The sequence below is a fragment of the Mesocricetus auratus genome, unplaced genomic scaffold (genome assembly GCF_017639785.1).
Source record: "Mesocricetus auratus isolate SY011 unplaced genomic scaffold, BCM_Maur_2.0 Super-Scaffold_4256, whole genome shotgun sequence".
NCBI classification, from domain to species: Eukaryota; Metazoa; Chordata; class Mammalia; order Rodentia; family Cricetidae; genus Mesocricetus; species Mesocricetus auratus.
In genome coordinates, this window is record NW_024429182.1 from 46,628,926 (window position 1) to 46,644,604 (window position 15,679).

At 37.9% G+C, this 15,679-nt stretch overlaps 1 protein-coding gene across 1 annotated transcript; it reads right to left on the minus strand.

Annotated features, from left to right (window-relative positions):
• Positions 1–5,947: 5,947 nt before the first annotated feature.
• On the minus strand, positions 5,948–6,874 carry LOC101829117 (olfactory receptor 5B3-like). Its single transcript, XM_013112100.2, has one exon. It carries the CDS (start codon positions 6,869–6,871, stop codon positions 5,948–5,950), a length of 924 nt encoding a protein of 307 aa, XP_012967554.1. The 5' UTR covers positions 6,872–6,874.
• Between the last annotated feature and the right edge of the window lie 8,805 nt (positions 6,875–15,679).

The window sequence follows — 15,679 nt, forward strand, 5'->3', positions numbered from 1 at the left end:
TCCTTGTTGTGTGAATGGGCATCTTTTGGGTATATGTCTAAGAGTGGAATTGCTGGGTCTTCTGGTAGACTGAGTCCCATTTTCCTGAGGAATCTCCATACTGATTTCCATAGTGGCTGTAAAAGTTTCTACTCCCACCAGCAGTGGAGGAGTGTTCCCCTTTCTCCACATCCTCTCCAGCACAAACTGTCGTTGGTGTTATTGATTTTAGCCATTCTGACAGGAGTAAGATGATATCTCAGAGTTGCTTTGATTTGCAATTCCCTAATGGCTAATGATGTTGAGAATTCTCTATTTAATTCAGTCCCCCACTTTTTAATTGGATCCTTTGGTGTTTTGGAGACTTGCTTATTGAGTTCTTTGTAAATTTTGGAGATCAGCCCTCTGTCAGATGTGTGAATATCTTTTCCCAATCGGTGGGGTGCCTTTTTGTCTTGATGACTGTGTCCTTTGCCTTACAGAAGCTTCTCAGTTTCAGCAGATCCCATTTATTAATTGCCAATCTCAGTGTTTATTGTACTGGTGTTATGTTCAAGAAGTGGTCTCCTGTACCAATTATAGTTCAAGGGTATCTCCCACTTTCTCTTATAACAGGTTCAATGTGGCTGGATTTATGTTGATGTCTTTGATCCATTTATACTTAAGTTTTGTGCATGGTGATAGATATGGATCTACCTGCAGTCTTCTACATGAAAATATCCAGTTATGCCAGCACCATTGGTAGAAGATGCTTTCTTTTTTCCATTGCATAATTTTTGCTTCTTTGTCAAAAATCAAGTGTTCATTGGTGTGTGGGTTAATATCAGGATTTTCTATACCATTCCATTAGTCTTCCTGTATATTTTTGGGCCAATATCAAGCTGTTTTCAGGACTATAGCTCTATAATAGAGCTTTGAAGTCAGAAGTGGTAATGCTTTGTTGAGCAGTGTTGCCTTGGCTATCCTGGGTTTCTTGTTTTTCAATATAAAGTAGAGTACTGTTGTTTCAAGGTCTGTGAAAAATTGTGCTGGGATTTTGATGGGGATTGCACTGAGTCTGTAGGTTGCTTTTGGCAGGATTGCCATTTTTACTACATTAATCCTACCTATCCAAGACCATGGGAGATCTTTCAATTTCCTGGTGTCTTCTTTAATTTCTTTCTTTAAAGACTCAAAGTTCTTCTGATACAGGTCTTTCACTTGTTTGGTTAGCGTTACCCCCAGGTATTTTATGTTGTTTGTGGCAATTGTAAAGGGTGATGTTTCTCTCATTTCTATCTCAGCCCTTTTATCATCTGTATATATTAGGGCTACTGATTTTCTTGAATTGATCTTGTATCCTGCCACTTTGCTGAAAGTGTTTATCAGCTGTAAAAGTTCCCTGGTAGAGTTTTTTTGGGTCACTTATGCAAACTATCATATCATCTGCAAATAGTGAAAGTTTTACCTCTTCCTTTCCAATTTGTATCCCCTTGATCTCCTTTTGTTGTCTTATTGCTCTGTCTAGAACTTCCAGTACAATATTGAAAAGGTATGGGGCGAGGGGAAAGCCTTGAATTGTTCCAGATCTTAGAGGAATTGCCTTGAGTTTCTCTCCATTCAGTTTGATGTTGGCTGTTTGTTTGCTGTATATAGCTTTTATGGTGTTTAGGTATGTTCCTGTTATCCCAGATCTCTCCAAGACCTTTATCACGAAGAGGTGATAGATTTTATCAAAGGCTTTTTCAGCATCTAGTGAGATTATCATGTGATTTTTGTTTCTCAGTTTGGTTATATGGTGTATTATATTGATGGATTTTCGTATGTTGAACCATCCCTGCATGCCTGGAATGAACCTACTTTATCATGGAGGATGAGTTTTCTGATGTGTTCTTGGATCTAATTTACTAGTACTTTATTGAGTATTTTTGCATCAATGTTCATGAGAGATATTGGTCTGAAGTTCTGTTTCTTAGTCGTGTCTTTGTGTGGCTGGGGGTATCAATGTTTTTGAAGCCTCGTAAAATGAGTTTGGCAAAGACCCTTCTGCTTCTATTGCATGGAATACTTTGAGGAGAATTGGTATAACCTCTTCTTTGAATTTCTGGTAAAATTCTGCACTGAAGCCATCTGGCCCTGGGCTTATTTTGGTTGGGAGACTTTTGATGACTGTCTCTATTTCCTCAGGTGTTATAGGACTATTTAAATTGCTTATCTGTTCTTGATTTAATTTTGGTAAGTGATATTTATCCAGAAAATTGTCCATTTCCTTTAAGTTTTCAAATTTTGTGGAGCACAGCTTTTCAAAATATGACCTGATGATTCTCTGGATTTCCTCACTGTCCATTGTTATTTCTCCCTTTTCATTTCTGATTTTGTTAATTTGCATGCTCGTACTCTGCCATTTGGTAAGTTTGGATAAAGGTTTGTCTATCTTGTTGATTTTCTCAAAGAACCAACTCTTTTTGTTACATTGATTCTTTGTATCATTTTCCTAGTTTCTACTTTATTGATTTCAGCCCTCAATTTAATTATTTCTTGGGGCCTGCTGCTCTGGGGTGAGTTTGCTTCCTTTTGTTCTAGAGCTTTCAGTTGTGCTGTTAATTCTCTAGTGTGACTATTCTCCAGTTTCTTCATGTGGGTACTTAGTGCTATGAACTTACCTCTTAGCACTGCTTTCAAAGTGTCCCATAAGTTTGGATATGCTGTCTTCATTCTCATTGGATTCTAGGAAGTCTTCACTTTTTTTTATTTATTCTTTGACCCAGGAGTGGTGCAAATTGTATATTATTGAATTTCCATGAGTTTCCAGGGTTTCTGTGATTTGTGTCATTGTTGAATTCTAACTTTAAGGCATGATGGTCTGATAAGATACATGGAGTTATTCCAATTTTTTGTACCTGTTGAGATTTGCTATGTTGTCAAGTATGTAGTTGATTTTTTGGATTGTTTTTTCTTCTATCTCTTTAAGGGATTTTCTCATATCCTCTGTGAGAGACTCTATCATTTCCATGAAGTTGTTTTTTATGTCATTCTCTTCTGGTTCATTTGTGTTGGGGTGTTCCAGTCTTGTTGGTGTAGGATCGCTGGGCTCTGCCGGTGTCATATTGGTTTTTCTGTTGCTCCTTGTGTTTTTATATTGTCTTCTTCCCATCCGTTCTTGCAGTGGGTTCCAGAGGGTGCCTCTTCCTCTCCTGGTGGGTGTGGGACCAGTGTTCGTTCTGGTGGGTGTAGGCAAGTCCACTGTTCTGGTAGCTCTCCACTTCCTGGTCTTATGGGTGGAGAAATGGACTAAGATGGTGGGATTCTTTGGATCTCACTGGGATGGTTGGGAGCCCCAGTTGTAGACCCCAGGCACAGGAGTGTGGCCTAGAGACAGGCCCTGATAGTCTTAGTCACATGGGTGGAGCAGGAGACTAGGGTACTGTTTCACAGATGTCCTCTCAAGCTCTGGTCCTTAACATCATTTCTGATCACATTGTTCCAGGAGCCTTGGAGGGGTTGATATATATTACCTGTTTAAGGATAAGCAGTCAGTCTTCAAATGATAGGTAAGAAATCCTATGTATAGCCTTACAAGATATTTGTCCATTAGTTTATTATCAAAGCCAAAGTCACTATGTTTTCTGTGAGGCTGGAGCCCACGAAGGCTGATGGTGTTAATTAAGTCACAGTTTAAAGACCTGAGAAAGAATAAAGGGAGTGGAGACCAAGGGCTGGAGATCCTGTAGCTCCAGTATCTAGATGTGACAGAATACAGATGTCTCTCTCAAAGAAAGGAAGACAAGGAGAGGAAGAGGAGTGAAAGGAGAGAAGGGGAGAGAGAGGGAGAGAGAGAGAGAGAGAGAGGGGAAGAGGGAGCATTTTCTACTTCATTCTATCTAGTCGAACACTCTCATTTTGGATGATGGGCACACACATTGACCAGGATACTCTTCCTTGCTGATCCCACAGTTTCTAGGAGTAGTTACTTTCTGAAATATTGTTATAAGCACTCAGAAAGACATCGGTTGGGACATTTTAGTTACTGATTTTCCAGTGGTTTTTCTTTTGTTCTTCTTTTTGCTTTAACACTGTCTTACTGTGTAACTTAAATTAGTCTAAAGCAATTAATCCATGCATATCACCCCTTTCATTGCTGAGAATCCATGGGTTTGTCACGAAATTTGAAAAGAATACTTTCATTACTAAAGAATTACTTAATACAGTCAAACTAAACTATAAAACTACCACATAATTGAAAAGTATATTTCTTCCTGAAAAGTTGGCCAAATCTATGTCCATGTGTTCCACATAAGGGACTCCAGTGCATAGTGTATATTGTGTTCTTATTGTACAAACATTTTCACTGACACAAGTAAAAAGGAGTTGATAAAAGATGAGCTAATTGATCCATATCCTATTTGTATTTGATAAGGAAATCCAGCACAATTAGATTCTCAGTCAGAGATTACAACTCTAAATATCTTTGTTTTCCTGCAAGATACAACTTTAGAAAACTGAATTCTGAGTTGGTTTTTTGTAAACAAGACAAGAGCTCAGCAAAGAAACAACCATAATCATTGCTCAATTATTGAGGGATGGTTTTTGTTGTAAATAAGAAAGAACATCCAGAGGCACCTGAAAGAGTCCAGAGATGAGAGAATAAGAAGCAGACTGGAAACACCCAGGGCAGTCTTCAAGAGAAGCAAGAATAACAAAAATGGGGACAAGGGAATACCTTTGCCTCATATAGAGAACAAGCTGGTATCTAAGAAGAGGAAAACTACCCATAACAACCGGGAACTATTTTAGTAGAGGAGGAGGAGAGGTGAAAAGGGTCAGGACTCTAGAATGAACTTTGAAATACATAACAAGTATGTGTGAGTAGGAACTGAAGTAGTCTGAAAGCCAGCATGAACTTTTATATACAAGCACATGTATAGCCAAGGGAAGTGACCCTCTTGGGTAAGCAGAACCCCATTCTTTTGCAGGCTGCTGGAAAATTCTGACCTTGAACTTTTATCTGTCTACTAGAAATCATGTATAGTCCAGCTTGAACTGAGTCTACACTATCATTTCTGGACATATGCACTAACCCTTGGAGTTTGAGAAACTGGAGTTTTCTTTCAGCTTCAGAGCTTTCAAATGTTATTCAAGAATAACAAGATTAGCAAATTGTCTTAGTGAGTAAAAATTGTAGCATGAATTCTATTTGGTATTAATAATAAAATCCCAGAGACAGATATTGGAGTTAAAGCTGAAGATCAGAGAAAGAAGCCAGCCACTAGAGAGCTCTTGTCTCTACCTCAGACTGAAAGGGCAATCATGTCTCCATGAATCCTCAGATTGAATTTGACTACATCTGTTTCTACCAAACCTCAGACTACCTAGAATGCTCCTGTCTCCTCCCACCTTATATTCCTCTCTAGTGCTGGGATTACAGGTGTGTCATCTCAGGTACTTGGATCAAAGGTGAGCTCTGTTTCTCTTTTAGACTGATTCACTCTCATGTAGCTCAGGGTGGCCTGAACTCCCAGAGATCCATCTGCTTCTGTCTCCTGAGTGCTGGAATAAAGGTGTCTACCACTACTAACTCACCCCTTTGGCTGTGGCCAGCTTTGCACTCTGATCTTCAGGCAAGCTTTATTAGATCATAAACAAAATATCACCACAAAACATGCTTTTTACCAAAGCTGAGAGCCTGAGTTGAATCTGTCCAGTAGAAAGAAAGAACTGCCTTCTACAAGCTGTCCTTTTACCTCCAGATCAGTTCCATGTAGTAACACAAACACACACACGCACGCGCACACACACACACAGGCACATGCACATCCACATGCACTCACGCACAGAGAGATGATCAATGGATGGATAAGATAAACAGATAGGTAAGCAAATGAACAGATATATAAGAGATAGATAACAAATCTGATTCAATGAAAAATATATGAGGGAAATGAATCCAGGTATTGCACATTTCAAATGTGTAAAATCAATATTGTAAATATCATTTTGTCCTGAAAACAATCTTTCTGAATGCACTCTTGACTTCCTTGTTCCTCAAGCTGTAGACCAAAGGGTTCAACATGGGGATGACCATAGTATAGAACACAGACACAGTTTTGTCAGTGTCCATGGCATGACTGGAGCTAGGCTGCAAATACATAAAAATTACTGTCCCATAGAAAATAAAAACAGCAGTAAAATGGGACACACAGGTGGAAATGGCCTTCTGATGTCCTACAGCTGAGTGCATCTTTAGGATTGTGATAAAAATCATTAGATAGGATATTAAGATGACCATGAGAGCAAAAAAGATATTGAAACTGGCTACACAAACAAGACTCAGTTCATTCACATGTTTATCAGAGCAAGAGAGTACCATGACTGCGGGAATATCACAGAAAAAATGATGGACTACATCAGGCTCACAGAAGGAGAGACTGAATGTGTCCCCAGTATAGATACAGGCATTCAGGAAGCCGCAAGCATAGCAGCCTGCAATCATCCATGCACACATAGCTGTAGTCATTGTGGTGGCATAGTGTAGGGGCTTACACACTGCTGCATAGCGATCATAGGCCATTGAGGCCAATAGGTAATTTTCCACAGTAGCAAAGCCTGTAACAAAGAACATCTGAGTAGCACACTCATTGTATGTCATGGCTTTGTCTCCCACTAGAAACCCAGCCATGACTTTCGGAGTGACACCTGAAGAGTAACAGAAGTCCACCAGTGATAGATTACCAAGGAAAATATACATGGGGATGTGGAGTCGAGAGTCCAGAACAATCAGCAGGATCATCCCCAGGTTTCCCATCAGGGTGATGGTGTAGATGAGGAGGAAGGTGATGAAGAGGGGAAGTTCCAGGCCTGGGTCATCAGTGAGTCCCAGGAGGATGAACCATGTCACTTCTGTCCTGTTCTCCATTAGGGTTACCAGAGAATCAAAGGATGCTCTGCATCAAAATGACAAAAGTTACAAAAAGATTAAAAAGTTGAATTGAGGCAGGCAGTCATGGCTCACACCTTTAATCCCAGCACACAGGAGGCAGAGTCAGGTAGATCTCTGTTAGTTCAAGACCAACCTGGAGCTAGTTCCAGGACAGCCTCCAAAGTCACAGAGAAACCCTGTCTCGAAAAACAAGCAAAAAAAGTTGAATTGAACTTCACATTATCACAAAACATGTACTTTGATATTTTCTAGAAAAGCATAATCTTGAGAGAAACGATTGTGTATTATATACAGGGTTACAAACTATTAAATCTGTGAAATCTTTACTAATTTTCTGCCTAATTTTAATTTTGTAGATTGTTAGCTAAAATGTAAACAGTTTAGTAACCTAATCAAAATTATTTTCTGGGTGAATCTATCTCCTAATTCATTCTCCTTAGTTCAATCAAACACGTGTTTCTCATCTGCTAAGAAATGCCATAAAATCTTTAGGGTGTGTTCATAGTTTCCTCTCAAGAGAATTTTGTGTTTGACTGCCGATTCTAATCTTATAAATTATGAAGCACAAAAGGTTGAGTCATTTATTTATATTTACACAAGCCTAATTTGGTGATTTCTGTCCAGAATTCAAGTCAATCTTTTACCTATTCTGGGTGACTTCTAATCCAATAGTCTAACATATATTTAACTGAATTTATGCCAATGTATAAATTCCACTTTGGTTCATAAAGAACTGAGTGATTTCACAGGTAGCGATTTTATCTTGTCTACTAAGTATCTGCATTTCATTATTGGAACAAGAAACAAACCTGGAAATGAAACTATAAAAGTGCCATTAGCAAATTAAGAAATGATGAATTACACTTTATCTCTTCAATATGCTCTCATTTTATGCATCATATTAGAACACATTGACATTGTTGTGAGTTAAAGCATAAACTTTTGACTGAGGATAATACAAGGTGAACTCGGAAATTATCCTTACATATCTCTGTGCATAGTAGATGTGGTAGAATAACTGATGTGAAAGAAATTTTCTACCTCAGAGACATTCTTACTGAAGATCTGTCATCAGATATTGATACAGAATTCGTGTTCCTGGAAAATGTGCATATAAGACCCAACATTTTCTACATAGTAGTTCACTGATCCTGAACAAATTCTGAGTATCTTATTCTCATCTGCAAAATGAAAACAGTAATGAGACATGCTTGGAAATGTTACTCTGAGAATTTAAACAGATAATATGTAAAGGGCAATAGATATGTGCTCAGCACAGCCAGGCCAGTTTTGTTTATCATGTTACTTTTATGCTAGCATAGTGTTGTGGATGTTGGTTACTGGATGCTAACACACCTGATTTTGGTTGTCATCTTAAATTTTCACTCTCCATTCTGGAAGAACTCAATTTTTCCTATGCTGTATTATAGCCCCTGGGATTTTCTAAGCTTTCCAATGTTGTCAGTCTATTCTTAGTCTACAAATGTGATTGGTGATATTATAATTCTAGGTGAACGTGTATTTTACTTTTGATGTGAAGAATTAACTTTTTCCATTTATTTCTTTTTTACTTTTTGATTTCAGTTTACATTCATACCATCCCACCCCTCCTCTAGATCTACAACTGTGGAGACTCCAGGGAACCAAACGAGGCCCTCCATATGTAGAAGACAGTAATGAAGAATTTGCTTTTAATAATCATCCCATCTCATGAATGGCATATGTTAGCCAAACCAGGGCCCATATGTTGAAGTGTTCCTGAATTATGGGGTGTCTTTAGCTCACAGATTTATTTTAATGTTAAGTTCCATTCTGAGTCTCTTCTCGTATAGTAATAGCACATCAAGTTTCTTGATTATAAATGAAGCTTTTGAAGACTAATCATCAAATTCTAACTGTTCCTGACCTTTCACTCTCAAGATGTCAGTTTATAAGCCTGATTTGAACACTGTCTTCTACCTTTAACAAATACAAGATCAACTTAGAAGATACTTAGCTCTACAACCAATAATAAAGGTTTTATATGTAAATATATGTCTGTTTATATCTGTGTGTCTATATCTGAGGGGCACAAGCAGAATTTTTATTCTTCACTATTGAGTGAGAAGTTGATAACTGAAATGTATAAATATCCTAAAAATCATATATCCAGTTTTTAAAGAAGGTCAAGATTTGAAAGATAAGGGCATTTTCAGTATAATTAAAACTCTATGACTTTTATCCATACCCCTATCAAAATGTGTAGGTGTATTAAAATTAACTAGTATGAGATCATGGGTAAAGGTTAAGGTACAGTCAAAACTGGTTAATTCATTAAGAACTCTTGTCATGAAGAAAGTATTCTTTCACTTTGAGGATTAACTGTTATCTTTGCTTGTTGCCTCCCTCCAAGAAGAAGCAAATACATATATAACAATATGATAGTTTAGCCCAATCAGCTAGGATTTTATATGTTTTGTTTTTGTGCATCCTTACTGAGAAAGAAACGTGTGTTATTAAATGTTTTACATTACTAATAATGAAATATTTCATTTACCTCAGGTTTTAAAAACACATTGAAATCATCTAATTTTCTTTTAGAATAACTCATAGTGAATGTAGTTGCCTTGCTGGTTTTACATACAAAACTCATGAAAATTTCATGGAGAATAGAAGCTTACCAGTTTCCCAGGAGAGAGCAGCCCATCTAGAATAGCATTCTGAAACCGCCAGATCAGTCATGGCATACTATGTAAGTGCTGTGAGAGAAGCTCCCTCTCAGGCAGTGGTCAAAAAGTCCCAAATATTCTACTGCAGTGAATAAAGAAGAAAAGAGCATTTGCATAGATTAAGGTCCAAGCCTCCATCAATTCTTGCATCCCTGGAAGAGCATCCCACTTCCTCCAAATAAGCTTCATAAACACAATAAAATTGCATTGCTCATGGCATTTACAAACTGTGCTTGTACAAAATGCAGTTCTACAAAACTTCTCATGAAGAGGTTATCACTTAAAAGTCAGTCAATGTTAATTTGTCTTTGTTTTCCTAGATCTTAGTTGAATGCTCTTAGCAAATCCTCAGGTCAAGACAGTCTGTAAATGCTGAGTGATTATCATTCAGATCAATAACTAATGGCCAATGAAACATAGCCTACAGTGTGTTCCTCCTAAATAATATCACTTTGAGTTACATTACACTTAGAGGCTAATGCAAGGACATCTGGGTGGGGAAAATCCTACAGACTTGAGACCTCTAGAGAGTGATTCTGTGAGTGTAACTCTAGGGAATTTCATCCAAATAATAGTCAGGTAACATATCCAGAGTCATCTAAGTCAATTATCTGAGCTTCTCCTCGATGACTTTCTATTCTGCTTCCCTGATAGCTGACTTTATTCAAATACATTTGTCATTACAGAACCCTTACAAGAACAACTATGATTGAATACTGTGAAAAACTGTGCACCAAAAAATGGGTAAGACTAGTAAAATTTATAAACATCACCAAAATTGACTCCAGTGAGAAAATGTATATTGGATTAATAATAAATACTTCCATGGATAAAAGCCCAGGATATGATGGCTTCACTTGTAAATTCACTCAAACTAATAAAATATTTCTGTATGTTTATTACAGAGAAGAAACCAAGTGAGAGTTTGTTAGTTTTCTATAGCTGCTCTAACAAATTGTTTTAAACCTAGAGTCTTACAATGATACATTTTATTATCTGCCACATCTAGAATCCATAAATAAAAATCTCAAGTTTTACAGGGCTGAAGTCTATGAAAGATCAGAGCTAGGTCTCACTCTGTACTCTAGCAGACACTGTTTTATGCTCCTTCACTCCTACATCAGTTGGTGACATTCCATAGCTGGTGGTCACATAACTTCCATGTTTTTTCTTGGTTTCACTGTCAACTACTCTTTCATATGTGGTCAATTATATTATAACATATAACTATACTATGTAAGAATTCATGTAATATTCTTTAGAACATACACATATAATCTTGGAAATTTCTCTGTCTCTTAAAAATTGAAAATAACTATCTTACAACTCTCTAGTACTTTGGGGGAACACAGAGAATTATTGAAAGATTTAAAAAATTAACATTTGTACTACTGTCAAACCATTATTGAACAGTGTTTTATGGAAACACTTTATATTATATGTACTTTTTTTCTTGTAAGATCAAACTAATTCTATAATTATTAGTGAAAGGTGCTGTGCAGGATACAGGGTAGAAGTGACATCAATATCATTACCCAAGTGATTAACTATTAATACTTTAATACTGGACTTCCATAACAGAAGAACCCATAGGTAGAATAGACACTTGAAGGTTATGGGAGTAACCAATCACTTTTTTATTAGCTCTGAGGCCTGATGTATGGTTTGTCAGGAGATAGTTATACTTGGTTCTGTTAACCTGATCAAAATCATGACTAGAAAGGTTATTTACCCCTAGGGAAATCTACTATTGTTTTACCAAATTGGTATGTTGTCAAATCTCTTTCTAAGTATTCACTTTTATATCCATATATACATCCTGCTCCCATCCTTGATCAAAGAACATTCTTTTTGCAATGGGCAATGCTTAATGGAGAGTGTTATAAATGCCCAAGACTCTGAGAGTAAGTGTTTATAAGTACTAGTTTAATTAGGTGCAGCATCTTCATCAACTCACCCACCCAAAGTTTAGTGACCATCTTGGAAAAGAAGTAGAAAGAATATGAAAGCCAGAGCTGGGGTGTGGCACTGTGAAATACTCTTTCAGACATTACATGGATGTCAAACAGATAGCAGCTGTATTTACTGTGCAGGATAAAGCCAAGAGTCTTCAAACATGGATTCCCCTCTGCTCCATGGCTCACAGCAACTATCAAGTGTACATACTTAGTGTCAGGGGTGCTGCATCAGGCACACTGTTCTTGCCAGTTATCTGTTCCAGTAAAAGTGAAAGCATGTGAAACCTAGCCTTTTCTGCAAGCATTTGACATTGTGCAGGAAAGAAATGGGTTATGGAAAAGTCACTATTGGTGGGCTGGAAATTTTTGATGCTATGGCATACTTTGTTCAATAAAACTCTAGAATATTCACATAAGTTTTTTATTATTTTTAATTATTTATTTTTAAATTTAAATTAGAAACAAGGTTGCTTCACATGTCAATTCCAGGTCCCTCTTCATTTCCCTCCCCTCCTCCCATGCCCTCCCAACCCCCCCCAGTATCCCATCATTTCCCCAGGGAAGGTGAGGCCCTCCATGGGGGTGTCCATAGTCTGCATTCCCCCATTGTTTATGGAGGGATGGATATTGTGGAAAACTGCAGAAGGCAGCTTTTGGTCAAAATGATTGATGTACACCATAAAGTGTTGTCTCTAAACTTCAGTAAATGCCATAGCAAAATTTGTAATGTGGATATTCATGCAAACTTGAGTAATGATGTATTGTACAAGGTATGGGTTTTGTGTTTGACACAGAGAAAATTTATACAAACCTTTGTTATGACAACAAAAAGATCTATTCCAAAAAATTTTTATTTTTACATGTCTCAATATGTAGGTAAAGTATGTGTTAATTCTGAACCATAACTGATGAAGAGTGAGGAGATGATATAGAAGGGCAGACATTTCTGGAACTTGTGGAAGAGAATGCAAACAGCTGTTCCTATGATGCTCATACTGTGATAAATGGCATGAAGGAAACTTTAGAAGAATCTTATTTTGAACCTGAACCTGAGACAGAATCTGAAGGAAAGACTGAACCACAAGCAATGAAGAAAAACTTAGAAGAGTTAGACAGCAGACAACTTCTCTCCATCCCATGGAACTTAGTTCTCTGCCTCATGAACCAACAAAGGGCGTCATTAGAGGTAGACCAGAAGTTCAATCTCAGGTGTCCCATGTGTGTAAACAAAGATGTTCATAATAACAATGATTTTTTTCTTCAAGAATGAAAATAACCCAGAAGAGTTTTGGAATATAATGATTCTAAACAACCAGAGAATAATCCATTATTCAAACAATCATCAACTTTCCATTGATAATTTGACTCATGATATTGGTAAAAATGAAAAATGAACTGAAAGACTCCTTTATGAATTTTGGAAAAGTTGTGGAAAATCACATCAATACTAGAGGTGTTGGGGGCAAACTATCAAATTCTCTAAACAGATTCACAGAATTTTAATTGTAAACCCAATTATGCTTGTAGGAGAAGCACATATAAATATGGAGAAGAAAAATAATAAAAACTACAAAAAGAGCAAGTATTCAGAAGTGAGATGATAATTGCAGAGATATTAGGCACAATGATCTAGTTCATGGGGATCCACATAGAACAGTGGTGGGATGATACATGGCCATGACTGACAAGGATTGACAGCAAGAGGCAGCATGGCATGGCCCAGAAACTTAATTCTGGAAGAGGAATAGGACAAATGGAAGGCTTTAGCAGGACAGCATCACTGAAGTTCTATTGTTGGCAAAGTCTTATGAGTGGGACCTAACTCATTGTGTTTCATTCTTGTTAAAGTTTTTTCTCGTTTTGGAATGTGATACAACATTTCTGATCACTTCTTTGATGTGAAAAGCAATGTTTGATTATCAGTTAAAAGGACATTATTTCCCCAGTTTCACGACAGAGATTCATATTATTAATTTGCAATTCTAAACTTGGAGAGTTGGGACTGAGATGAGAAATGGCTATGTCTTAAACTGTGTACAACAAAATAAACTTAAAAGGACATTCTCATTGAATTCAGGTCATTCAAGTAAAAAAGAAAAATTCCCTGATGGACATCCTATTACTGTTTCTGCTATTAATATGAAAAACACGAGAAGTGAGTGAGTAACCCACCTTCCAGTAGAACTGCACTCCTCCCTGGATTCTGCCAGTCACCATACACTTCTCCAGCTAATCACTGTGCCCCACTGCTAGGCCCTGTCCCCAATACCAGTGGACTTCCTCCTCTGAGGCACAGACTACAGCAGCCATAACAAATAATCAGTGAGTGACCCTCCAGTCCTATAATCAGTCTGTAGGAGGAGACTTTAGGACTGCGCCGCTAATCACAACCACTTTGGTCATGACTAGAGACACATATGGCTGAGGTAATGAAAGGGAAGTAAACTACACCACTAGCCATGCACACTTTGGGCGTGGCTAGAGGCATGTACAGAGATGCAGATAAAAGACTGTGCAGGAGAGCCGGACGCTGTCTTTTCCGCTTCCGGTTTTGTGGCAGAAAGTATTTTATGCATAAACCTCTGGAAATAATTCATAAATGATTTCAACAATCATTAGTATATCATTATATGGATGATACATTATTGTCTGATTCAAATAAAGGTACTTTGGAAAAGATGTTTAAAGCAGTAAAGGAAACTTTGCCTCACTGGGGATTACAAATTGCCCCAGAAAAAAATACCAAGAGGAGATTCTATTAATTATTTAGGGTATAAAATAGACTCACAGAAAATTAGACCGCAGAAAGTACAGATCAGAAGAGATTGTTACCAGACTCTTAATGATCTTCAAAAACTATTAGGAGAAATCTCTCAACTACAGACAATTATCGGAGTAGAAGGGCATGATTTAAAACACCTGAAAATGGCTTTAAAAGGAGATAAAGACCTAAACAGTCCACAAGTACTATCAGCTGATGCTGAAAATGAATTAGAATGTGTAGAAAAGAGAATATTAGAAGAACATGTGGACCATGTGGATCCAAAACTGGACTGCATTCTGACTATTTTACTATCTAGAGAACACCCCTAAGGATTTTTCTTTTTTTTTCTTTTTTATTATTTATTTTCAAATTTAAATTTAAATTAGAAACAACGTTGCTTCACAAGTCGGTTCCAGGTCCCTCTCTGTTTCCCTCCCCTCCTCCCGTGCCCTCTCCCCAACCCCCCCCAATATCTCCTCATTTCCCCTGGGAGGGTGAGGACCTCCTTGGGGGTGTCCAAAGTCTAGACCCACCCCTAAGAGTTCAGGGTGAGAGTGCATCTCACATTGTTGGATGGGAGTCCAAAGTCCATTTGTATACTCAGGATAAATACTAATCTACTGCCCAAGGCTCAATAGATTACCTAGGCCTCCTCACTGACAACCATATTCAGGGGGGTCTTGATCAGTCCCATGCTGGATTCCCAGGCATCAGCCTGGGGTTCAAGAGTTAACCCTTGTCAGGTCAGCTGTTTCTGGGAATTAAACCAGCCCAGTCTTAACGCCTTTGGTCATCAGTCCTCCCTCTCTGTTACTGGCTTTCTTGAGTTCAGCTCAGTACTTAGCCGTGGGAGTCTGCCTCTTCTTCCATCAGCCACTGAATGAAGGTTCTGTTTCCCAGACTCTCTGGCCATGGGATTGTAGGCTGGCACTCCCAAGATCTATGTCTAAATTCCATATATGAGAGAGTACATGCCATTTTTTTCTCTTTTTGTGACTGTGTTACCTCACTCAGGATGGTTTCTTCTAGTGCCATCCATTTGCCTGCAAAACTCAGGATTCCATTGTTTTCTTCTGCTGAATAGTACTCCATTGTGTAAATGTAGCACATTTTCTCTATCCACTCTTCGGTTGAGGGGCATCTAGGCTGCTTCCAAGTTCTGGCTAATACAAATAATGCTGCTATGAACATAGTGGAAGAGACATCCTTGTTGTAGGAATGGGCATCTTTTGGATATATGCCTAAGAGTGGAGTTGCTAGGTCTTGTGGTAGGTTTATTCCCATTTTTCTGAGGAATCTCCATACTGATTTCCAAAGTGGCTGAACAAGTTGGCACTCACACTGGCAATGGAGG